Source organism: Vanessa atalanta, chromosome 12 (genome assembly GCF_905147765.1).
Source record: "Vanessa atalanta chromosome 12, ilVanAtal1.2, whole genome shotgun sequence".
Classification (NCBI taxonomy): Eukaryota; Metazoa; Arthropoda; class Insecta; order Lepidoptera; family Nymphalidae; genus Vanessa; species Vanessa atalanta.
The window spans coordinates 9126670-9154481 of NC_061882.1; the positions used below are offsets into that span (position 1 = coordinate 9126670).

The following is a 27812-nucleotide window of genomic DNA, read 5'->3' on the forward strand; positions in this document are numbered from 1 at the left end:
TATTTATCGTGTGCGAAGGTGCGACGGGCTACTAATAATAATTATAATAATTATGACAATTGTTTATGCTTTGTAAAATATTTTAAATGAAAACATAGGTACATTGTTTAGTTGAGAATTGTACAACTGTAACAATTTAAATTACAGTCTGTAGGTATATAGTTGAAATGCAACCAAGGTTAATTGGGGTTTCCTTTGTAGAATAGCGTCGAATGAATCAGGTCAGGTATGTCCATAAGTGTTAAATGAGATCACATATATTGTTAATATCGACGAGCTCAAATACCATATAATTTGTTTGAATAGTCAAAATAAATATCTCGAAATTATACATACGTACGAATTTAATATATTGCCTTCGGAATACTAGTCGAGAAGGTAACCTTATAAGCTTATAACGGTTCAGCATAAATAGTTAAGTACATTATACCTACTACATTTTGTTCGAGTCATGCTGTGTGACAATTTACTGAATTTAAAGCAGACGCATACTTTCCAAATTGCGTCACACAAAATTCGGTTCAGGATTGTGTGGTTTGCCCATTTACAAACTTGTTAAACATTATACAATATGTCTTCGTTCAAAGAATATCAGCTAGATGGCGCTTAAAAGCAATTTGTATGAGTTTTTTTTAGGTTAAGGCGAAATGTACAAAGAAAATACTTTAAAGAAGATGAAAAAACTACTTACATTCTACTCCTATTGGTACATAGTAAAATAACTATTGGTAATAAAAAATTTCAATGACTGATTTCATTAGGTGCTTTAAATTTTTTGTCAGAATTTGTAGTGACAATAATTGTTATTCAATGATTGAACATTCATTCTATCCCAACATCCGTGGTTGTAATTGTATGTGGTCTTTGAAGCGTTTCACCTATCCCATATTTTGGTTTTCTTGTTTAAGGTCGGTTATGACCCTACAGGATGTTGTTTCTCCGATCATTTGACAGGTGGAGCTAGTGCGTGCCGCACGGTCGATTGTGTGTGACGTTTAATATTCTTGTTAACTGTGCTGTCAAAGTATCAAATAATCTTTCATTTTGTAAAATAATGTTATACTGTGTAGAAATTTAATTACTATACTTAAATATAAATTAGTCTAAACAATCTGATTAATTGATTATTAATATTTAAATACATAGAAAGGCCGGTCGTTAGTGAAGTGGCGATAAAGTTGCATCGGCTAAGTTAGTGGCGGCCATTTTATTTGCCGGCAGTGTTCATTCGTACCGAGGTATCTCTGCGATACGGAGCAGCAACGTTCGGGGCAGTCAGTTGGCATTTTCGCGAGTAGGGCGAAGGTGTCTCTAGTTTTTAGCTTTTAGACGTTCGGTTTTAATAAAAAGTGAACAAAATGACGACAAATATGCAGCAAGGAACCATTTTGGATGTACTGAAGAAGAAAATGCGTCAAACAAAAGAGGAAATGGAGAAATATAAGGATGAATGTGAGGAGTATCATAAACGATTACAAGTTGAAATAATGCGGAGAGAAGAAGTAAGAAATGTGGAATATATATGTGTTGTGTGTTTGTGAGATTTTAATTTAAAATTGTCTATCATTTGTGTCAGAAACATTGTTGTCCTGTCTCGGGAGTTATCAGTAGTCACTAGTCATATAGAAGTTACATTATTATCTACCTATAGTGAGTAATGTCCGGCCATAGTTTAGGTGTGCCGGCGACGTACGCATATTCACCTCTCTTTTCATTTCATCTTAACATAAGTCGATAGAGCGAGATAGCGAATACGTATTTTTTCATATCTACTGTGGTCTGTTCATGAAGAACAAGTGTTTTTAAAAAAAACGTGAATTGCTGATTTGTAATGTAGTATCGGGATGAAAGAATTCATGGTTTATTCTTTACATAATTTAGCGGTACACCTCGTACCCGTTTCTGCTATACGTAACAGGTTTGGTGCGTTGGAGGTCGCGTACCAGACTTGTGCCACATGATGTAGAGCGAGCCGGTTCGGGTCGTGGAACCGTGCACCCTTCAATGCATTCCTCTTATTCGGAGAGGTTCGGACGTCCCCGAAGGTTCGCGCCGGCGCCAGAAAGGCGTGTCCGACTCCTCGCCGTTATCGCTATATGACGTAATTTATAAGGTTGCAAAGCACAAATATAACCAAGTAATGAAAATTTTTGCTTATTATAGAATACAGAAAATTTACAAAAATAACATATTTAAATTATATATGTACATTAATCGTCATTCGAAAGAATGTTCAAGATTTGATGTTTTCAATTCCTCTAACCTATAATATAGCTTATCAACGTTTATATATCAAGAGCCGATAAGAAATTGTTCAGTTAAGATCGCGATGGATATAATTCTAGTACACCTGAGCTACTTAGTTCCGTATTTAATAAATAAATGTTATAGGCGTGTACTACGACTTTCAATAGATATTAAAACTTCATGAATTTTGCAATAATTTGGAACACTTATGCTCAATTTCCATTCAATGTTATAAAGCCGATTATATACGGCGGTAATATACAATTTTAAGGCACAAGGTATAGATAAATGCTAACCCATAATTATTTTACATGAAATTAGAATAAACACTTATTAAAATTGTAAATTCTTTAGCACTAATACGGTGATAAGAATTCTAGAATGTTACTAAAATAAAATGGTATTTAATTAGAATAATTAAGCCTGATGTAAATTATCAGTTGCAGCCTAAAAAAATTACAGGGATCATTTTTAATGTGAAAAATATTAAACAATACCATTACTTCATTATTACCAGACCTAAAAATGGAATCAATACTTTTCCTTTTGCCTGACCATTTTGGGATGGGTTATATTTGTTGGGCTTGCTATTGTTCGATCGTTCAATTGTTACACCGTTGGTGTCCTGTTCAATGTTAAAATTTCAAACAATATGTACTGCCCTCTCAAAGCCGATCCATTACCTTGTGTATTGACGTGGAACTTATCGTGAAACCTTATTAATGTGTAGAGGATCAATTACTACAGAAAAATTAGTGACGTGTTTCAGCATTTTAACTTAAAACGCATTAGGTTGTTGACCGCTAATATGATTAACTGGTCATTAGTCAATACGAAAATAACCTTAAGACGCCAAATTGAATACGCTGTGAGTTCAAGGTAACTATAGACAAGTATCTATGAATAGGCTATGATTTGGTTACCGCTTCACAGTTCAAGAATTATTGCTGCTAGAAATCAACAAATAGGTTTCCTGAAACGATAAATATGTACTTGATTAGTAGAAGTAAACGTATAGTTGCTAATTTAATTATATGGTTAAGTTCGATATGTTATGTGACTGCATATCTCGCCTTACGTCTATTATTAGAGTACGCGCTAATGACGACACAGGATAAAATGAGAAACTGGGACTCGCTTAAGCTTCCTCGCAACAAGGACGTGTGATGTCATTAGCATGTACGTAGCCGTTGAATATAAATGAAACTGTTAGCGAAATATTCCGAACTGCGGTTTATTCTCAGCACGTATAATGTGTCGATGTTTAACAATGCAACATTTATGTGATACAAATGCGTAAATCCTGAATATTTAGATACGTTGGAAATTCTCTAATCGTTAATGTGTGACTGTTTTAGTTTTCTACGGTAAAGTCGGCATAACAACGGTAAATTTATATAGTACATCACTAATATCCAGCAGTCACGTCATTGTACGGTCTGAATTATAATTACATTTATTAAAGAAAAATGAACAATGCATAAAAAAATAGGTATAATAAGTTTCAACGTGTTATTGACTTTAAGCAAACACAAAACTAATTAATATTTTAAGATCTAATAAATGTGGCGTCTCTTTTTTGAAAATTTACACCTGTTACTGCGATTTTTATAAATGAGTTATCTGTCATAACTATATATAGGCTTAAGTTACTTGTTAGAAATGCATTATTCGTATTTGATATAGTTAAATGCTTGCAAAATTACAAGGCCGTCGATAATTCTCTAAGATAAAATATACTTTAAAAGTGGGCATTTTTAAATATGTGCTTGTTTGCAGGCCGAATCCGAAGTTGCTGCGCTCAACCGACGCATCCAACTGCTCGAGGAAGACTTGGAGAGGTCAGAGGAACGTCTCGCGACCGCAACCGCTAAGCTCGCGGAGGCTAGCCAGGCCGCCGATGAGTCGGAACGGTGAGTCCGCGCCATTTTAGAACCGTCATACGCGCTAATTTATATGAGATGAGTGTACACATTTGATCTTGAGAAAAACAAATGTAACTGTTGTTGAGTTGTTGCTTAAATACTTTTACTAAAGTATGGAGAAAAAACAGTATATCTTTTTTTATGATCTATATGAAAATATTTTTTTAAATACTAAATAACTATTCCGAAATTAGTTCAGAATATTATAAGATTTTTTAATTATGATGATTTAACTAATTTCAAACAATTATACAAATAAAATTTTGTAATAAAAATATTACCTAGATTTTGTTTAAATTTATGTAAATTTTCAACATGTGCATGAGTGTTTATTTATTAGTGAACTCATAACCCAAGTGTTTTTTTTCAATCCTATCTTATTTTTTGTGTGTTTTGAGAATCCTTTTTCTGTACTATTCATTATTTCTAAAATATCTGATTGTGAAATTAAATATTTGAGAATTTTACGATTACATTATATTTTTCTTAGTATCCGAGAGTGATTACAAAAACAAAAATATAAATGTAATATACAAATAAAAAAAAAGATCTCGCATATCTAAGAAAAAAAAAATTGACCACAAATCATTTCGTATCTTTTATCGATGTATAACATGCATGTGTTTGGCCCCGCACTAACCAGAATACGCAAGGCGCTGGAGAACCGAACCAACATGGAGGACGATCGCGTCGCCATTTTGGAAGCCCAACTCTCACAGGCAAAACTCATCGCCGAGGAGTCGGACAAGAAATACGAAGAGGTGACCAACAGTTGACGAAGTTCAACCTCGTGTTGCTATGCTCTCTGAGATACATGAACACTTAAGTGCTTTACGACGGCAATGTGTAGTAGTATTCTACTACTAATCTGCTCGTGAGGTTTAATCTATTTGAATAGCTGGTATAGAATATGTTCATAAACTATGTGGTTTCTTTTTAGAAATAATATTGAAAGTATGACGATGAATTTTTCTTTCTTAGTCTAGCTATAGTCACCTAGCTTCGAAGTCTTACCGTAGAATTACCATAGATTCCTCATTCTTTTCACATAGTTTTAGAACATTCTATTATAAAAGTTATCTTATATCTTTAGTCATATTTAAGAGCATAGTAACACGGGATGTTTTTATTTTGAAATCAGAAGCGTATCTCCGTCTACTATCATACTCTTGAGTTTTATTATGATTGAAATGAATATCAGCTTCGTGATTTCAAATGAAATTAGTAGAATTAATAATTAGGTAAACTTATTTAAGAAAAAGACTTTAGAAGCAGCAGGTATCTGTTATTATTAAAAATTATATTATAATTTTTAATTATTATTACATATTGTTGAATGATACATGTGCTGGTTCTGAAAGTCTTACATTTTCTTCCACAGCGTTAAGTTTCGACACCAGGTATTTGTCGCTTTAAACGTTCCTTGCAACTTTTCGTGTTCGTCCCCTTGCATGTCTTCTAACTTCTGGGTCACCCTTGAAATCATATATTTAAAATATAAATTTGATTCATTAACTAAATTTATATATTACGGGGTACAGTGCCCGCAAGGTCCTGGAGAACAGGTCATTGGCCGATGAAGAGCGTATGGACGCCCTGGAAAATCAGTTGAAGGAGGCCAGGTTCCTGGCTGAGGAAGCTGACAAGAAATACGATGAGGTCGTTGAGAGTTGTGTTGTCGTTTTGACTTGCCTTTGTCTTTGAATTTTAACCTCATCCCTACTCACACTTTTGTAAAACCTTCGTTTGTCAATTAACTATTTCTACAAATTCCTGTCAAGAAAATGCCAGAGAGAAATATAATATGATTTCTCAGATCTGTAGGTTTTCTTTCGAGTGTCTCATTACGTAAATTACATGTCTTAATGTTCATCTTCAAGCAAAGACAGTTTTCGCTTCCATTTTTAATGACTTTAACACCCTTTGCAAAAATTTCGTTTTTCTAAAACATTGTTTTCAGTTTCCTCATAAGTTAAGCCCCTTGAGATCCTAACTAACTCTAACAAGTCGTTTTTTGATTTTTTACGTGTAGCATGTTTTTATTGTACTGAAACGCTAGTTATTTTTTTATTGATAAAATGATTTAAAGGTATTACGCGTTATCATTGATGATAAGATACTTGTTAATTCAGCTAATTTTGTAAAAATTTTTGCACATGGTTCAAGTCGATTTATCGAAATACAGAACATGTGGTGAAACAGATGGTTCCAATAATGTTGCCCTAATTCCCCTGACATATGACCCTGCGCAGTGAAGGCAGTTTTAAAAGTCAAGCCCAAAATGGAGACGTACCGTGCGTGACCGTACGTTTCTTTTCCTTAAAAGGACTGGCAAGTCCATGTCTCGCACACTTCGTTACATAAGCATTACTTCCATATATGAAGGGTGCAGTTGCTTAAGATTTCAATTAACCACTGACAGTTGAGCATTTAACGATTTAAGTTTTAGTCCATTAGGGAAGGAGAAAGTTTTCTTATACAATGTGATGTCTCCAGGTAGCTCGTAAGCTGGCCATGGTCGAGGCCGACCTGGAGCGCGCGGAGGAGCGCGCCGAGTCGGGTGAATCGTAGGTTTCAATTGATTTCGCTACGGGTTCCTGTTCCAATCGATATTACGCCTGATACACCAAAAATCTGTAGCCCTATTGAGATTGCGTTTCGACCGGTTAAAAATATATATATTTGCGGTGTATCGTGTAACATTGAGCGACATTGCGGCGAACCCGTGGCTTCGTTTTGCAAGTTTTCGCCACAGTTTTGCATGGTTGTTCATTTGCATTTTTTTTAACATTGCTGCACAGTAATTTGAATTATCGTCGTCGGTAATTCTAACATCCGTTCTTCGCTAATTTTTGCATGTAGTCTAGGTCGTCTGCGAAAGGGAAGCCGATATGGAGAAATTGACTTAACGATTTCTTTCATCATTCATACAATTAACGCAAAGGTGTTGTCTCTTATATTTAATTGAATTTACATAACTTATTCTTTAAGTCCCCACGGGATAGTGATAGTTGCATCGACTCTATCGTTGCAAGTATCACTACCTGTGCATCGAATGAAACAAGGGTTGCCCCATCTCATGGATATTTCTTACGCAATGTTAACTATCATGTCCGTGTGTCGACTAAATTTCTGTCTTTAATGTGTGTATCATCTTAGTGTGGCCGTAGGCTAGTCTCTGCCAGGAAATATGTGTGGTATAGGGCAATTTTCGTTTTCAGATATGCACCGCATTACACCAGAATTACTGGCCGTATGCGTGCCGCACATATGCAAGCGCACACATCACATAACGATTATAATAACGCACTAGATAGCACTTAGATATTATTTCATTAAATTTTACTGAATCTAAATTTTAGAGCTTAAATGTTTTGGGACAACCCTCGTTTTTATTTTACTTACTGAATTGCGACGCCGCTCTCGTCTCTCCCTGCTTTGTTTTATTCCTTTTTAATATTTACTCGTGTTGCTTTCTTATCCGTTGTATACTAACGAGTGATGCATTGGAACAATTGTTGAACAAAAAAAAACAAAATAATTCCAAAAAAATCCTTAACCTAACACATCGTTAGGGACTTAATTGGACTCCAAAAATAATTCCTATACGCCCGAAGCGATAGCATTCGCAAGAAAGGCGACCCTCGACCTCGTCCTCTCCACCACATCCATTGCACAATCGACGGCATCGAACGAAACGCAACGTTAAGGCACAGTAATGCGCACTGCACCGGCAAAGCGTTAGGCGAGAGCGGCGGCGGGCGTAGAGTAGTGTGTGTTGTGTGTGCGTGGGCGTGTACTAACGCTCGGCCGGCGGTAGGTGGCGCGCAAGCTCGTGCTCATGGAGCAGGACCTCGAGCGGGCCGAGGAGCGCGCCGAGCAGAGCGAGTGGTGAGTAGCCGCTGCGGCCGCGGCCCGGGCGCAGTGTGCAGCACATTGCAAACGGCTTGCTGATGCGGATTCAAAGACGTTTACTTTTGATTTTATTAAGTTTGCACAGAAATAATATTCTTTCTTGTTTATTGTTTAATAAAAATGTCTTTGATTCTGGTCTTTCGTAAGTAGCGGGAAATTAAAAAAACAATTCCCAGATTGACTATTCTATTAAGAGACTAAATATTTTGCCTTATCTAATTTTGCATGTTTTGTTGGTAGTGGCCAGTCAGTACATACAAGACATATTATGAATAGTTTATAGTTAATTTGTAATGGCAACTATCAACAAAAGTATTTATTATAACCGGCATGATTGTGCTTAGTATTAATTGTGAGCATTACTTTAAGTCTAAATTGAAGAATATGTGGGTCAAGCACTGATTCATTTTAATGATGGACACACGCCAGTATCCAAGCTATTTATATTGATGGCAATAACCAATTAAAATATTAAAAAAAAAATTACGTTTCATTTAAAAATAAACTTCTATTTTATTACTTGGACACATAAATATCTTTTTATTTTGTTATGAATAATATAAATTTGAGTCAAGTACAGGATAATATTTTTCATAATTTATATGTATAATGGATGAAATTAAGTTTCACATGTTTATTTCAGCAAAATCGTCGAGCTTGAAGAAGAGCTCCGCGTTGTCGGTAACAACCTGAAGTCCCTGGAAGTCTCTGAGGAGAAGGTATGTCGAATAATATACCTTATGACGTTAATTTTAAGAGCTAGTATCTACGAACGATTATAGCTAGGAATCTATGCTAATGATTATAAAGTTTAAATAATAGATGAACAATGAATCTCAGTGAATCTCAGTTATGATGCACCAACCAGTTTCGACAACGTAGAACCTGTTAACTTCTGCAAAGTCGTTAGTTATAAGCAATGTGTGCTATCCGATTTTAAGCATTATCTGGAAAATACAGTATAAAACACGAGAGTAATTTATTACGTACCATTCTAACAGGCCAACCAACGTGAAGAGGAGTACAAAAATCAGATCAAAACCCTCACCACCCGTCTAAAGGAGGTGTGATGCGAAGATCGGTTATTTGTGCGAGTGTTGTACGCTTGCCTAACTGCATTTGAATACCGCACACACCCTCTAGTGTAGTGTTCGTGCTCGATTAATCATAAAAATGTTACCACACGACCCAGTTTTCTTCGAATCGAATAGCCTGCCCGTACTGAACTGCTGCAGAGCACTATTGATATTTTTATGATTAACAGAGCAAGGAAACGTAGTGCGACTGTTGCCGTTTTCCATTGTAATAATCATAACTCGATCTCTATTTTTAGTTGTTTACGTTTTCTATTAACACGTACGTTGTACCTTAGTTACCCTAATAATCTTCGTACGAGTATCCGACAGTGTTGCTGTTTAAATAATTTCGACAATGGCATTGTAAGATACTGCATGGAGTTTTCGTTTTCGTTGTTTTTTATTGTGTATACTCGTTAACATAACATAATCACAGGCGACACAAAGAGAAGAGTCCTACGAGGGTCAGGTGAAGGTGCTCGACGCGCAGCTCAAAGAGGTAACAGCGGCCTCGGCGGAGGAGGAATTCGTAGATAGTTCTGGTTGCGGTTGTAGTCTCGAATCACGCTCATCTCTGTGTTCCATGAAATAGCCCCTCTTACCCATCTACCGAGGACAATCGCCATCTCTATTTATGTTACCTTGTGCTAACAATCCGGGGAGATGGGCTACTTCGACGGTGTAGGTTCGTTGTAGTCGAGTGGCTGGCAGCGGTTGGTGCTTCATCTATGTATCTTTGTATTTAAGAGGACTTTCTCCCTGTACATGTGTAGTATTTTATTTCTGTATTTATTATGTATGTATAAAATATGCGCCTGTGTTGTGATCGTACGCTTTTTGGGATTATTTTTTTCTTTAGCTCTTTACATTTTTAATTTACCATAAGGCTTGTAGTGTTGGTAAAATGCTTAATGTATATCCTCTATGATAATTTTATATCGATCCTATTTAGTATTCTATTATCTATGTTTTTTTTATTTATTCTCTGTCAATATTATTTAAACAATTTCAATGCATCAAGCTCGACGGTGAACACTCTACCTCACTAGTTAATTAGAAAGAGGGAAAGAATTAGTAATTCCGACCGTACAGTCACAACATGGGCGCTAGCATGCCGGTGGCTTGTAAGTAATGAGTCTGTGTGGCCAGGCGATGGCGTCCCGCGAACACGTCGAGGATAAGATACACAGCCTCTCGCAGAAACTCACGCAAGTAAGTTGCTCGACGTACGGGCCTTGGTCACACTTCAATTGATATAAAATTGATCCTATTCTTCAAACCACATTAAATTATTCGAATATGGGTTGCCATTATAAAAAAAAAGTCAACTCTGATATGTTATATAACAAAATGATATAGAGTATTTTTGTAAGTAAAATTCTAGATAAAGTGACCAAGGCTTCGACTATTTTGTATAATATCATATACCATATCATTTTCATTTTTCTATGAATATTGTGTCAAGGGGGTAACGGTATATTATTGTGTTCAATTATAGCCTCTGTTCAGCACATAGCTGCTTTTGGTAAAGGTAATTGCATGGTATTTGTGTCGCTTTACCTTTGTATAACATTTTGTTTGTATTTTTGGAATTATTTTGTTACAAGATATTTTCTTAATTAAAAAAAAAATTGAAAAAATAATAATTCAATAAATGTTTGAAAATTATTATTAACTAAATTAAAAAGTAAATTTTGCATGAGATTATTTTGAAAGCAGTCTATTTTCTGTGGAACGAGATTGTATGAATTCGTTACGTTTGAACGTTTTAAAAATTAAAAATATGATAAATATGTCATTGGACAGAAAATAGGCTGCTCATGTAAGACCAGTTATTAAACGTACGTCAACGATGGTTACAGGCTGAAGCTCGCGCTGAATTTGCCGAGCGCTCTGTCCAGAAACTCCAGAAGGAGGTCGACAGGCTTGAAGGTAATATTTTTTTTGTTATAATTATATCAAAGTGAATATTTTAAGTAGGTGATAAGAATACAAATTTATTGAAGAGAAGATTTATAAATTACACGATGTTCGTTAGGTAGAGGAAGGATATCGAGTACGTAATAATAATCATTTATTGATAAAGTTTTCAAGGTTCTCCAGATAATAAGTGTATTATCCAGTACAGCAGTCGGTTAAGTGAAATTTTAAATGATCTCTAAAGTCAAGTTGTAACAAAGTTACACGTTTGAAAAATAACAAAAGCTTAAATAAACGCACTTAGCCATCTCAGCCATCATACGAGCTGTTCTTCAGTTTCAAAGCTGTACTATAGATTTTTAAAGCTTATTTACTTTCATTGCGCTATGATTCTAGCTTAATTTTTTTCTTATTTTCATAGTAACAGATTTAGTTTTAATTTTTGAATAATCAACCGTGATAATTTCATATTTTAAATTAACTTTTATATAAATTGTATCATTTTGAGATTTTCACGGTTGTATATTTATTTTATTTTGTCAGCATGGAGTTTCAATGTGTCCTGCTAGACTGCTCGAATTGTCGTTGTAGATTTTTTTTATTTTCTGTGTATATTGCATGGTTTTATATAAATGTTGTATTTTTTGCCTTAACCCCGATTCAAGCACTTTCGACTCCAGGAAATGGCATAGTAATCGCTCATGACAATAAATAAGCCGATCAATGTCGAGATTGCTTGTATCGTTTGATGTGGTGTGTGACTGACCTCGGCCGCGTCCGACCTTGCAGACGATCTGGTGGCCGAGCGCGAAAAGAGCAAAGTCCTGCAGGAGGAGATGGAGGCCACGCTCCACGACATTCAGAACATGTGAACACCTCGCCCTCTCACAACCCCCTCCCCTCCCCCGCCCGCTTCACTTCGCTCGCTATCGATATCGACAAACATGTCCACCTCACTAGTCTGCTCTCTGAGTGACGTCTGTCAATTCTGACATCTGTCAATATCGTGCTGCCATTGCAAGAATACGTGTCTATGGTAGATGCGCGCTATCATTATTTATTAACTTTATACGCCGCTGTTCTTATATTTTTATACTTTTTTCTTTTATGACATGACTAGTTAATTAAAAGTGAAGCAGGCGGGTGACGAGATGTTACTAGATATAAAGTAATTGCCAGCCGCTTTTTATGTAACGTCAAAATCTAGTTCGCTACGACGCCACTGCCAAGTGCAATTTTTTTTTTTATTTCGATCACAGTTTACTAATATTTTGTATGCTATTGTAAGTGTATTTCCTCATTTGTATAAGTCAGCGCGTCTGTAGTCGAAATCGTATTAGGTAGTCGTATGAGAAAAAAAATACGACTTGTATTAAGGTATTTCGACATTCCATTTTTGGGACCAAAACGAGTCGTAATAACTTTTGTCAAATTAGTTGCACTTATATGATAGGAGTGACATTCCTGTAATTATTCCGGTGTAATATTACGAGTACTGTAGATGTATCGGGGAGTGCACTGTTTGCGATTTATAATGAACATTTTATTTACTTAATACTAGGAAAGAGATTAGTTATTTTTTATTTAATGAGTGATGGTAACAAGTAAAATAATGATATTTATGAGAATATGCTTGATATGAATTATTTTGATATTCTATATACTTTCGAGAACGTTTTCATTTCTTGTGTCATAACTACCGCTTGTTGTTATTTATTAAGAATAAATTATGACAGATTTTTAAGAACATTAGATATTCTCACAATTGGCATTTTATTCCAAGCTGGCAATTTACCTCTAGAACGAGGTTCCGTAAGCGATACAGAAAGGGAATAATACTTCATGTAATTTAAACCGATCGAGGGTAATCCGTCTTTCTTTTAAATGTTATCGATTAATGAATTGATAGATAGTTCGTGAGAAATAAATTAATGATTTTAAGAGTATTCTAACACGTGTTTATAAATATATTATATTATTATTTTTAACTCGTTGTCTTTTTTACTAATTCGTCTGAACCTTTCATTTTCCTTCAACTGATTCCACCAGCTATACTTGAAAGTATACAATCATATTCATTAAAGTTAACATTAATATCAAATCAGTATCATCGTATCATGGAGTTGCTCAGTATTAATAATCGGATAAGTTCAATCGGAAATGTAACTAAAAAATGGAATAAGAAAATCATTGTACATATCACATCTTCGGCGAAGCACGGGTCGTGTTGAAAACCCCCTTGTTTTTGTGTTGTAACGAAGTACTCAGCCCATTGTTAACGCATGCACCTTCAAGAAGACGAGGTACTATTGGGCCCGAGGACCTGACTCCGTCTTCGGTCCGTATTGTGAAACGAAGCATGGAAGAGAACCCTTCCCAGTATAGCGGCATGGATAGCGCATGATGCACATGCGGTCCGCCCGGAAGGGACACCCTTGAAACCCCTAGCCAACCAGCGAGGCATGGACTTTGGTGGTAGCGCATGTCGTCGGCACTTTGAGATACCTGACCGCCTCGCCTGCCGCAGATGACCTGATCAACGAGAAGGAGAAGTTCAATGACATCGGGGACGACATCGATGACACTGTCGTGGAACTGATCCCGGGTGTGGACATGACGGAGCGGCAAGTGGAAGCGGCGAAGAGAGCGCTCGAGAAAAAGATGAACGCTCCAGCCCCGCCACCGAAGGAGCCTACTCCTCCTCCACCGCCGCCCAAGGAGCCCACTCCTCCTCCACCACCACCACCCAAGGAGCCTACTCCCCCTCCACCTCCCCCGGCGGAGCCCGCACCCGAACCCGCACCGGAGCCCGCACCCGCACCCGAACCTGCACCCGAACCCGCACCCGCTCCGGCTGAAGGTGAACCTGCTCCGGCTGCACCGGCCGAAGGCGCCCCCGAGGCCGCGGCTCCCGCTGAATAACAACTTAAAAAAAAAATTAAACTTAACCGTGGACCCAATTTAATTTACGCGTTAATACGATAACTTTAGACTTAATCAAAATTGCGAAACCAATTTAAAAAAATGTTCAACATAAAATAATTTATTAACATGTAAATAAATATTTAAAACTTAGCTGGTGGAATAGCGTTTCAATACCCCCTTCAGTTGTGTCAGTACTATTAACGTGATTGCATGAGAGTGAATTTAACGAACTAACGAGCGAAGAGCGTGAAGCGATTGACCCTGCCGGTCTCCGCAGACGATCTGATCTCCGGCAAGGAGCTATTCCACGAAATGGGCACGGAGTTGGATGTGGCGTTCAAGGAACTGGGCATACCGCGGGCCGTGGGGCGAGTCTGCGACCGCTGCACGTGCTGCCACTGACCGCCGGCCTCGCCGCATAACGCTTATCGTTTGTTTTAAGCTTTACATGTGCATTTAAATCAGTAAAAACAATTCATGACTTATCTCTTTCGATTACCTACACCCACCCACACGAATCGAAACCGTCAAATGCCAACGCTTCTCAAAATGCATGCATTGAAAGTGTCGTCGATACGATTTTAAAGCCAAACTTACAGCTAACTTAGCGAAAACGACGCATGGCTTCGAAATAACCAGGATCGCAACATGTAAGCATTTTTAATACTTTATACACTTGTACATTTTGCCGCTAAAACATGTGCTGCAAAACTTGACTTATGGGGTTTTGTAAAATCATTTATCGGTAATTCTATGGGTTTTTCAAATAATATGAAAATATTAGTTCTGTGTAGTAACTTTAAATGTACTAAGAGGTGAAACACTTTACAGATCAATTTTATTACAAGTAATGTTTTTTATGTGTCGTTCTCTTGATTCTTTTTGCTAATATTTCTTTTGGATGTATAAAATTAATTTAATCATGAAAATGCGCAGACGAACTTGTTGCCGAAAAGGAGAAGTACAAGGACATCGGAGACGACTTGGACACTGCCTTCGTGGAGCTTATCCTCAAGGACTAAACTTGATGCTGGTCTCCAGCTCAGCAACAAGCCGGTGCGACCACCAGCCCGCTAAACGCAATATTTATATAGACGTATATTAACTTTATATTTTATACTCCTAATTTAAAGTATCACAATCTACTTTTACGGCGGTATTTATTTTCAATTATTTTAAAAATAAATAATTTATTAATTTACGCTTATGTTTTATTTTTATTTCCTAAAAAAAAACAAATAAAATTATTTAAGAGCTTTTTTGTATTTATTTCATTACAAACCCTATTTGCATTTGTAGAAGTAAACTTTCATTGCTTTGTATATAAATGTGTCGATTAAAGTAGGCAAATATATTTTTTTATGCATTCGTGGGTATAAAAAAAATCATTCAAATTGCATGTGAAAGATATATGTAAATAAATGACTTTTATCCACATTATTTTGTAGAAGTATGTAGTGTAGATTGTACAATGTAAAAGTATTAATTAAACGTATTTATTAAAAGTATAAATGAAGAGACATGCTGACACCGAACTTATTCAATTAAAAAAGTAATCATTAATGTATCTTCTATCAAATAAATACGTTTATTTTTTTAATTTATCCTATATATGTAGTATGTTCCGAGTAGTTATTTAATTTTAATGGGCGCTATTTTTTTGCTTTTAATTCTGCAAAATAGATAATAAACAAATGTACAATTTATCACAGAATTTCACTTTCTGAATCTAAGTCAAAATATTTTCCCCTGGACAGAACACGAAAAAGAGGCTATATCAAAATGTGTCGTATATAATCAATAAAATAATAAATATTTCTTTAAAATAGTAACAATATTCACGCAAATATTAAATACTGTGGAGGTTTGTAAAAAGTAGGTTTATTTTTATTTATTTATTTTTATTACTATACAAACCGATTTTATTGATATTGACTTATCTTACTTTACTAATATTTTTGACAGATGAAGTGGTTGAAGAAAGAAGTAAATACAAAGCTATCGCCGAGGAAGTTGATCAGACGTTTGCAGATTTATCAGGTTATTAAGTGATAAGCAATGCAAGAAAAAAGTGCCGCCATATTGTTTTAAGCAATATATTGAATAAAATGGCGGGAAATACTGCTTCTGTATAATTTGCGTAGTGCACATGAAGATGAATCTTTTTTGATAACCTTGTATTTCTTAAACATTATCCCTTGAATTTAATATTTAATTTAACAACAAAAATGTAGGTACATAGTTACAAAAGTTAATTAGGAAAGGCCTGATATAACATTTTTGTGCCTTTAAAATAGACACGTTGAGAAGAAAAGTGAAATAATGTTGAGTGTCTGATATAATATTAAAAGGTACTTAGGTATTAACGTCACCGCAGCAAAAAAAATAATAATCTGCGAATGCGCCAATATCGGTTAAGTTAGATTTTTTTCTTTTAAAAAATAATATATAAAACCTAAACTATATTCTCGCATTCGCAGTATTTTTTTTGCTGTGGTTGCGTTTATAATTAAATACCTATTAGTGTTTTTTTTATAATACATAATACATTCCTTTTGTTAAAATTATATTAATTTTATGTACTTACAATAATACATTTATTTCATTTTAACAATAAATATCAAAATTTATTTTGACTCACGTCACGAAAACCAGTTGTTTTATAAAATCTTATCTTGCTATTCTTTAAGATCAGTAAGATTTAAGAAATGCTTAAAAAGTGATTCGTTCACACTTTCCGCTCAATGATAATCAAAAAAATACCATATTGTACTAAGATGTTAAATTAAAGCGACCAGTGTGATTGATAACGTTTAAGGTATAAAAATATATTTAAGCAAATTATATTAATATATATATATATATATGTTTAGAACACAACCGCTATCGATTATAATTATGATTGGCGCAGAACGAAGTCTTTACTTTTACATAATTTAAATATTAATGTTATGGATTTATCCTTTAGGTTACTCACAATTATTTGTATAATACTACAGACCGTTCGTATAGGTTTATAAAATTTTGTACCTACAACTACTTATAATGTTTTAATAAATCGAGTAGATTTTTATATCAGTAACAATTGAACTTTAGACAATTCTAAAAGTTCTAATGCAAATAATGATATTGCGTTTATTTAAAATATGAATCCAATATAATATTTAAAAAAAAAAGTATATTTCTTCCAAGTACAATGAAAGTCACGAAATATAAGAAACTTCAGTATTTGGCTCTTTACGAGAAACGTATGATATATAACAGTAATGAAAAATAAAATAATTCAAAATAAAGAAAATAGCTACTGATTTAATGTATGAATATTATATAAGTATCAACTGCTTAAATTCAAGATTTAAATAAAATTCATAGTATTTATAAACTTCATCTTTAAAATATCTAACAATACTGGTCATTTTTGTAAACTCCATTCTAAGTTCGATTTTAGAATTGTCTAATTTTCATTTCCGTGTTTAATATAAGTAATATTTAATATATTTTGTATAACGCTTTCAACTTCCACACTCAATCCTTTGTACAACGCATTACGAGTTACGACTGCTTAGTTTTCTACATATAATTAGCATTTTTTATCTACAGAGTGTGTCGAAAGCTTTGAGTAACTGTTTCATTCAGATAAATATACGTTTATATAAAATTATTTTGTTTTTTTTTGGGGTCTGTCTAAGAGTTTGTTAAGTACTTGTTTATTTATTTATTTATTTATTTATTTATTTATTTATTTATTTATTTATTTATTTATTTATTTATGAGTCCCCAACAAAGGATACACACTAATTACACATTCAAAATAAAACAGTGTAAGGGTTACACAACTTATGTGCTCCTTCAATTACAGGAGACCACAGCATGCACACAACAAAAACAATATTTTTAAACATAAAGAAATTAAAAGTGAGAAAGTAGTAAATAGAAGTAAAAACTACAAATAGTAAAATTAAAATCTTAAAATTAGGAAAAAGCTTATAAACTAAAAAAAAAATATTTTTTTAGATTGTATTAATATTTATATACTTAGGTGCCGATTATAAATTAAAGAATACATAAAACGTCGATACATCATAAACTTTATATATATAATATGTAACAAGATCGAAGGTAACTTATATCCTATATAATACCTATTTTTAATGACCTTGAGTTTTTAAAATTTTTAAAGCATTGTCGGTATCATATTTATACAATATTACTTTCCGCAGTTTACGGGCATTTAAAAATACTAAAACTTAACTAAAATAAATAGTTACCCGGACAGGATTGAAACGCGATCATTCGTCGTAGCGTGCTTCTTTTATATAGATTGTATTTGTGCACTAGTTTGAAAACTAATGCATTATTTGTGAAATAAATATTTAAGTAACTTTTACTTTTACAAAAGGAAATGACTCAGTCTCACCATGAGTATTCCGATATAATCAGTGTTTGAATTTGTCCAACACTATGTATTTATAGTTAGAATAAAACGTTTAAGCATACTAGATTATTAGACTTCAACTGACAAATTTTTGTCGAACATTGAATTTAGTCCAAGGAGTTAAATCACGAAACCATTGGTGGTGGAACCAGTGGTTCCATTTATAATAATAATAAATAGGTAGGGTAAACGGTGTGGCCCCATTTGAACATTGCTTTTATATTAGTACATAATAATTAAATAACCTAACAAGAAAAAAAACACGTCTTCTTTTATATAGATTGTATTTGTGCACTAGTTTGAAAACTAATGCATTATTTGTGAACGCGCCTGGACCGTACTTATCAGCTTGGAAGCGTGACAGTAAATTATGTTATTGCTTATTACTAATTATGGTACAAAATACTTCACATTACCATGTATACATACACATATAAGTACTTCCACGATTATCCATGGACGGCGAATTGATAAAATTTATACTAGAGTGTGGGGCGTACTGAATATAAAGATATATGTATATAGTATTAATTCATTAGGTACTAATGTGTTGTGTTCTAAAGAAACCCTTAGTAAACCAAACTCCTATATTACCGATGACGCAAAATATTCTACATTATATACATGTTAAAGTTACTAGTTGCTGTTCATAACTGCTAATTCGTTCCCCTGATGTATTGTTTATCCGAGTATGTGATTTTTTTTTAAATTGATATCCTGTTCCTGGACTAGCACTGGTGAATAATGACGTAAGAAAAAATTTAACTGTTACATAATAAGAAAATATGAATACCACTTCCAGCAAACTTCGATTAAGAGAAATAAGCTATTTTTTACGCTTTTATGTATTGGAAGCCGTGTCATAACTTTTTTGGGTATTCCGTCATCATCATCTTTGACCAATAAATATTTAAGTAACTTTTACTTTTACAAAAGGAAATGACTCAGTCTCACCATGAGTATTCCGATATAATCAGTGTTTGAATTTGTCCAACACTATGTATTTATAGTTAGAATAAAACGTTTAAGCATACTAGATTATTAGACTTCAACTGACAAATTTTTGTCGAACATTGAATTTAGTCCAAGGAGTTAAATCACGAAACCATTGGTGGTGGAACCAGTGGTTCCATTTATAATAATAATAAATAGGTAGGGTAAACGGTGTGGCCCCATTTGAACATTGCTTTTATATTAGTACATAATAATTAAATAACCTAACAAGAAAAAAAACACGTCTTCAAGGTGGCGCGAGTAAATAAAAAATGATTAACCTTACGCATATTATCTTACTAAATATTCTGCTTGCAAACTTTATTCATCATAAGCTTCCTTTTATTATATCTCCAGTCGTATATTCAGCTCTTACACATATTACAAAAAAGAAGTTGTTTTTTATCTTTCTTGTCATAAATGAACGTGTACCTAATTCATGACTTACCCAACAAATTCTTGTAATAATTTCAATAATATTTTAATGTATTATTCTTCCTTATTAACCAAAATTATTTTAATGATATATTAATTCAGACGTAATTGAAGATTTCCTTTATTTAAAACGTTTTGCAACATTAAAAAATCAAATCTATAAAAGTTAAATCTGCCTCATATTATTTTTGCACTACGTTTGTTTTAGTAAATAGCACGGAAGACGTCGGGTTTCGTGACCTAAACATTATATTATAACGAAAATCGCATGAAAATGAAGCGGATACCGATGTGGGAGTGAGCAAGCACGACGTGATTGCGATGGTGGATTGGAATCCTGAATTTTTTGGCACCGAAAATAGTGCGGGCGGGCGGCGTGAGCGCAGGGCGGGCGCGCGCGCAGTGCGTGTCGCTCCGCCGTGTGAATAGCCCGCTAGGTGAGTGCCGCGCCACCAGCCTGGATACCCACGGATCTCACCGAACCACCTAACCTCCGTGTCAACCGTGTTGGGTGAAAGTGCAGTGCAGTGGTGTATCCAAGCTGATGCGTTGAGTGTTTCGCTTGCACTTTTTCAAAGTTAAGTTGCGGAAATGTGATATGGTGGAGCTTAGGGTTGTGCGTTCATCTCGTTGTCTCTCGGAGTGACTCGGGTTTCAGCGCGTGCGCGTCCTCGCTGAAAATAGTGTCCGCTCGTAGCTCCGACCTATTTGCGGACACTTCGAACATCAGTATTTATTTAGCGATATGGGGAAACTCGACTGATTTTTTATTTATAATCAAACGTGGCAAGTTTATCTGCGAATTAGGGCTTGTAAGAAATTATTAATGAGGTGTCTTATTACTTGAATGAACTCCGAGCCACATTTGGAAACGTTCGTTGTTGTCGAATGATGTATTGCACGCATATATAACACCCACACATACATACACCGCCGCGTAAGAACGTTGAAACATTATTCTTTCGGTACATATTTGGGTTTTCGCAAATACTAATACTAACGTACTATTCAATTAATTTAATTTGTAATAGAAATGACGAAATCATTTATAATCATGTTACAACTGTTATACAATTTTACAGTAATTATTTAATTCATGCATACATTACCAAATATCCGTGAATTTAATTTCATATGCAACCATTGACTTTGAATAAATATTTCTTCTCGTTTGATGTATAAAACTAAGTAAAAACAATATATATTTTTAATGACATACAGATTAGGTGCAGTTAACATTTTCATTAACGTTTTTATAAAGTAGTTTAGGTTGTTTAATAATTTAAAAAATACTTATTTCAAATACAAACTTAAGATAACTTCCACCTCTCTTAGACACACTGGTATATCATGCAACTAATCCGTATGTTTAACGGCTTAAAAATATCTCAATGGCTTATAAAAAATAAAAAACTTATATTTATGGCACTTTAGTTCCAAATATTGTCAAGACAAACTTCAATGCTAATTCATAAATTTTTAAAATAGACTAAAAAGCAATTGGGTAGTTTGAACGTTATTAATTGTAATGTGAAGGAATGTGTATTTATAAAAATATTTTTTGAAAATATATTTTATCCGGAAACTTGTTAATGGGTCACTGAAATGAGATCGTAAAATTATTGGCACTCTATCAAAACGTGTGCACAGACCACATACCTACATATGTATATTGAAGAATGAACTTAAACAACACCATAAATTCAATATAGGATAACATTCATGGATAGATAGTGTAGATTAAAAATCCCATTCTGACTCTTTATTAATAAAACAAAAGTTAAAACATTTTTTAATTAAACACTTAGTAGAGACTGGAACTGCAAATAATTGTATAGTGCAAATTATACCATCTTGAGGTAAATAATGAAAGGAGGATTTATGAAATATGTAGTTCAAATAATTATATGACAAAATATTTTATTAATTATGTATGAATTATACCTTAAATAATCAAATATTTCACAAATTATGTATCCCGTGTTTAAGCAATATTTAATCTAAGGATCTCAATTTTCATTCTTTTGCACAAAATAAACTAGCATAATCAGTTTCTATTAAAAAAAAATTAATTATTGAGAAAATTCAAAAATTTTTTAGTATCTTTAAGAAATTTAATGTCAATTAAAATTGAAGTTCGTTACAATGATTAAGAAGATTTTTTTGAATAGCAGTTTTTTAAAAGAAACACTAGAACTGTATTCTTGTAAAATACAGTAAGTAGCCTTGACCTTGAGACATGAAAAATATTTATTGAATAACTTGTTTTTTCCATCTTTTTTTAGAATAGACGTTTTATAAGATATTCAGTAACTCTACTCGGCCGTAGGTACTAAAGAAAGCAACTAGGCGAATGTTTTATATGAAACAAAAATTTACTTCAATTGAATAATACTTTTTTTTTATATTTTTAACAATATTCTTAGCCAATAAGTTAATTTATTGTATTATATTTTTTTTATTAGAAGAACGTTTAAACAAATGATCCGTACGTAACGAACTAAAACTTTCATAAGCGCCGATAACTTAACTATCTATCATCAATCTTATAGAAATGTCTATTTGGTACAATAGATATACAGCCAGATTTCTATACAAATGTACAGGTTTTTAGGAATCGTAACAATATAATATAACTATAAATATCTGTAAAAACACGTTGGCTTCATTTTCTCGATGTATAAAATAAAGATTTTTTTAGAACGATAAATTGTTCAGACTTAAACCAGCTGTTCGCTCGGGAACGTTCATTTCATCTAACAATATCGGCAACACTTGACAGCTAGCCAAAAATACACCACTGTATGTTATTTTCGCAACCTCCAGACGTAAAGCTTGCTGGTTTTTTAATAAGTTTTACGAATCGGTTTAACGGTGCCCGGAACTTTGTATTTAAAGATTTAAAGGCACATTGCTATATAGAGGATGACCTGATTACATCAACACTATTAAATCCGACATTATAGCTAAGAAACGTTAAAATAATGCGATCAAATAACATAACTATGTACAATGTAGATTTAAATAATGAACAAGAAACATAAATTGCTTCACGCTATTTCGGTAGATAATGCTGTCAGCATTAAATCGTTTTTTGTATAAGAATATTTATTATTCGTAGATTTTAAAATAAATAATCAGGATTTCTTTGCAAAATATTTTGTAATTAACGGAAGAATCAATTGAAATATGATATAATATAGCTTTTGAGCATAAATTATATTATGTTAATATTTCCTTAATAAGTTTATAATCGTGATACAATTTTGAATTTATTATTTAAATAAAAATTATCGAAGTATCATTCTTCTTTCGTTTTAAAATCTTACTTGTTCAAGGTGGCTTTTTAATTACGATCATAATATACGCTTGAGCTAAAACTATATTCTCCTAAACATAACTATAAACATTTTTAAATAGAGATTCATGTTACTTTTGTTTAACTAGTAAAAATAGATTATAGGTTAATATCACGAACATTAAAGCAACGTTTAACGTGCTTCTCGCATTTGTTAGTCTGGCTGTGAGCCAAGTATGAGCTACGGATATTATAAATTATTTAAATAACTATAATACGAACTTATCTTTCATTGACTATCTATCTCTAGCGGTATGACAAACATTTCATCTAATTATAGCAATAAACACATGAATCTTAATAATCTCATTCATCTCTCAACAGTCTCAATACAGTTTTGGAGGACAAGTTGAGATAAAATTTGACGTTATCGCGAATTTTACGAATGATGGCGACTTTTGGTCATATTGCCGTTCTTAGCGAAGATTAGCTATACACAGATGCAGTCTTTCATATATCATAATCAATAGAAGACGCGATCTGATAGAATTCAGGAGCAGATCAACGACGTTTCTTGCGATCCTGCATTCGAACTCCGGAATGTTACCGAGAATTTTGTGATTTGTTTTACTACTCAGGACTGCAATGCAGTAAGCAGTAGCGAATTATACGTATAAAACTACTCTACCATAATTATCCCACCAATATTTTCAAACTACCAATCACATTTCAGTCACTAATACTGACTACTGCTCGATATAATAATATCCTATATCCATGCAAGAGTTTCGTTAGTCATGATTTAAAGGCACTGTTTTAAATCATAGGATAAATTTTGATCATATTTTTTACTAATTGCAGGCCAGTAACTGGCGTATTTTTTCGACCGGACCGTAAAAACAAAAAGCCGCCACCATGGACGCGATTAAGAAGAAGATGCAGGCGATGAAGCTGGAGAAGGACAATGCCATGGACAAGGCAGATACCTGCGAACAGCAGGCCAGAGATGCCAACCTCCGTGCTGAGAAGGTGAGAGCATAAAGACTTCTTTAATTCAGGATTACCGTTTTTAATTTTAATTTTAATAAATAGATACTACATTAAATTGTAATTATCATCGCTTTAAAATATATATAGTTAAGCAATCAGATGTATAAAAAAGGTAATAAATGCTTAACTACGATAGTTTTAGTATGATTAAACCATACAACAACACGTTTTGCTACGAAAAATATCACAAACTTCTTACAAATTAACAATATAAATATGATATTGATAATGATTGCAGATGTTAATCGTTTGATTATTTGCATTCCAGGTCAATGAAGAAGTACGTGAGCTCCAAAAGAAACTCGCCCAGGTTGAGGAGGATCTCGTCCTTAACAAGAACAAGCTCGAACAGGCCAACAAAGACTTGGAAGAGAAGGAAAAGCAGTTGGCCGCTACTGAGGCTGAGGTGGCCGCGATGAACAGGAAGGTCCAACAGATTGAGGAGGACCTCGAGAAATCTGAGGAGAGGTCTGGCACTGCCCAGCAGAAATTGCTTGAAGCTCAACAAGCTGCTGACGAGAACAACCGGTAAGTCTGTTGTTTATGAACATGTAAAAATATTCCATGCAATCTGCATGGAAACCAAGACACCAACCAATTGTTGGTAATTCATTACGTAATTAATACAAGAGTTTGCAATGTAAACAAGTAAATAAAGGGGTATATAGTCGGTGATATTTACCTGTAAAATACTTCGGACAAAATGTTATTATTCATCACACTATGATAAATGTGGATTATTAGCGGATGGTTATATGAACGTTCTAAACTTTTTTTCTAGTATGTGCAAAGTATTGGAGAACCGAGCACAACAAGACGAGGAGCGCATGGACCAACTTACCAACCAACTTAAGGAAGCGCGTTTGCTCGCTGAAGACGCTGACGGAAAATCTGATGAGGTATACATTAGACTATATAATATCATACTATGGAAATATAAGCCTTATTCGCGTACACCGGTCATGGGATTATTCTGAAACAAAACCGTAAATAAAACTTAAATATATATCGTGACGGATAATTAACGCATTTTTTTTTAATTAACTGTATAGTTAGTTTTCTACTGTAGAACTATTAATATATCTTTGAATGGAACAGAACAAATATTATAAAAATAAACTTTGGAACATCGTTTATTTCTATTGGAGGTTTGAAGCCCTTTGCTGGTGCTTGTTTTAATTGAAATTTGGGAATTTTGACGTTTCTTGTGTTATTTTCTCAATGTCATTTCTGGTTATTCTATTATTATCAAGAACATCATTTTTAAGCAATTTCATGCTGTATCATTCATAAAATTAACTTCTATCTTTAATTCAAGGTTTCACGTAAGCTGGCCTTCGTTGAAGACGAACTCGAAGTCGCTGAGGACCGTGTGAAGTCTGGTGATGCTAAAATCTCAGAACTTGAAGAAGAATTAAAGGTAAATTTTACAATATTTAATTATATGATTTAGACACTAATTATAATATTGGCAATTAATATTAATTAGCTTGTTAACTGTTCGTTATGCTATATAATCTTTATAAATTAAACTATAGTAATACTGTATGTTGCAGAATGGAAAAAGGAATTCTTATTATACAAGGCCAAATGAACCATTATAAAATTTCGTCTAAACGTTATTACATGAAAAATACTTTTATATTTTTGGAATTCGAATGATAGAATATTGTAAATGGAGGTATGTTATAATAACAATAACTAAATGTATCATCGCCTGTAGGTCGTCGGTAACTCCCTCAAATCTCTGGAAGTATCCGAAGAAAAGGCCAACCAGCGTGTAGAAGAATTCAAAAAGCAGCTGAAGACCCTCACCATCAAACTTAAGGAGGCTGAGGCCCGCGCTGAGTTTGCTGAGAAGACCGTCAAGAAACTCCAGAAGGAAGTTGACAGGCTCGAAGGTATGCGTTTGCTAAAAGAAGCAATTATAAAAAAAACAACGTACCAAGCCACCAAAATTGAGAATAATCCGGTTACTCATGAACTTTATATCTTAATAAAATTATCTAATACATTTTTCAAAATTATTAAAAACAATAATTCTAACAAGCGAACAATGGGAATGCTATGACTTCCCCTAAAGGTGGCAGAGCTTTTTAATTGAAACGTATTAATGATTAATTTGTCTTTTCTCTTTTCTCTTTCTTCTATCAAATTTACAGGCGCATTGGACCCTAATTTCTTCGCAATTTATCTAATAACAAAATTTTCCAGACGCATTGTTCAACGAGAAGGAGAAATACAAGGCGATTTGCGATGACTTGGACGGCACATTCGCCGAGCTCACAGGATACTAACAACCTTGCACTTAGTTTAAGATTATACCGTCCCAAAACATCATCCGTAAAACCCCAAATATCACACTGTCATTTGTATAAACTACCAAATTTTTTGATCTGTTCAACTACAAGGTTTTCTGCGACTGATTACTTGATAGGTCATCATTTAGTATCTTCACTTCCAACTTCCAGTTTCTTAACCTCTTTGTATAGTATCGCTTTTAATTTCAACTTCTTACTAATCAACCCTAACCTCGTCGATATTTAGAGGATTGTCAATATTGAAATTCGGAGTTTTATTTACTCTAGCGTTTAGGGCATTTTGGGACAATCCTCTAAAAATCGTAGTCTCGAGCCCTGCTTTTTGTGTTGTGATTAATACGTCTTATGCTTTGCTGCTACCGTCGTGGGTCAATGCTTCCAAGGTACTTTTTATTCTTTAATCTCTTAAATCTTCTTTATAAACTATATCTTTAAAGCTATTCCACGCTTGCGCCATAATTATATATCTTAAAATGTTTCACTTACGTTAACATAATTAATACTCGTGACTGGTCATTTTTTATTTCCATCAGGTGTACATCATTACGTCGATACTACTTCAGCAGTATTGTATATATGCTTGAGCGGTAGTATTGTGTGTTGTCTTTACATTTATGTTAATATCAATGTGTGTTATACAGACGAGTTGGGCATCAACAAGGACAGATACAAGAGTTTGGCCGACGAGATGGACTCCACCTTCGCCGAGCTGGCCGGCTACTAGGCACCTCCACATTCACATACAAACATTCACCTGAAAGTAAAGGCAGTACCACCGCCGAACTAATGCGAACTACACTTTGTGTTCGTGATGTAATATTTATTAATATTATATGTAAATTTATTTACGATTTTGAATAAAATAATTTATAACAACAGTTGATTGTTTGAATATTGTCTTGAAAGTATTGAGAAAAATAAAATATTTTTTGATAAAAGTTTTTTTGTAGTTGATTTACGTTGTTACTGGACAATTCATCATACGTTGATATTTACAAGTGGTTTAAAACTCAGTTGCACCTCAAAGTATATCTGAGATATATTGAAAATAATCAATCCCAATTATCAACCAACTCAAAAGCTATCCTTAATTTATTTATTTCGTTGATCGTATTTCAAATTGATTCCTTGCCAAACTGCTAGGAATAATATGAGATCATTAAAAATTAATAATATTGTTTAAAAAATCATTACATCGACAGATGCTTATAGATTATATGTTAGTTGTTATATTAACATGCTTGAGTCAAGTGTCAACGGTGAGCCTTATTA

At 33.8% G+C, this 27812-nt stretch overlaps 2 protein-coding genes across 14 annotated transcripts in view; both read left to right on the forward strand.

Moving 5' to 3' along the window:
* LOC125067845 (tropomyosin-2) overlaps window positions 1–15209 on the forward strand; it is a 26754-nt gene extending 11545 nt beyond the window's left edge. For 2 of the 11 annotated variants that reach the window (XM_047676664.1, XM_047676663.1), the window contains 7 exons: window positions 4027–4160; window positions 5714–5831; window positions 6669–6739; window positions 8731–8806; window positions 9089–9151; window positions 11026–11095; window positions 13611–15001. In XM_047676664.1, the coding sequence (XP_047532620.1) occupies window positions 4027–4160; window positions 5714–5831; window positions 6669–6739; window positions 8731–8806; window positions 9089–9151; window positions 11026–11095; window positions 13611–14005 (927 nt within the window). In that variant the 3' untranslated portion in view covers window positions 14006–15001. Of the gene's footprint in view, window positions 1–1035; window positions 1503–4026; window positions 4161–4815; window positions 4934–5713; window positions 5832–6668; window positions 6740–7992; window positions 8064–8730; window positions 8807–9088; window positions 9152–9599; window positions 9663–11025; window positions 11096–11872; window positions 13072–13610 lie in introns of those variants that run through there. The other 9 variants (XM_047676673.1, XM_047676669.1, XM_047676667.1 and 6 more) reach the window with 9 other exon arrangements.
* Window positions 15210–20205: 4996 nt separating this feature from the next.
* LOC125067849 (tropomyosin-1) lies at window positions 20206–27418 on the forward strand. 3 transcript variants are annotated; one of them, XR_007119745.1, is made up of 8 exons: window positions 20206–20308; window positions 24031–24198; window positions 24488–24747; window positions 25001–25118; window positions 25538–25639; window positions 25943–26120; window positions 26434–26923; window positions 27182–27418. XR_007119745.1 is itself a non-coding variant. In XM_047676681.1 (7 exons), exons 2-7 carry the CDS (start codon window positions 24085–24087, stop codon window positions 27262–27264), a joined length of 855 nt encoding a protein of 284 aa, XP_047532637.1. In that variant the 5' UTR covers window positions 20206–20308; window positions 24031–24084; the 3' UTR covers window positions 27265–27418. The 3 variants fall into 3 exon arrangements, 1 of the variants encoding a protein (XP_047532637.1); XR_007119746.1 differs by lacking the exon at window positions 20206–20308 and adding an exon at window positions 20326–20449; XM_047676681.1 differs by lacking the exon at window positions 26434–26923.
* Window positions 27419–27812: the final 394 nt, after the last annotated feature.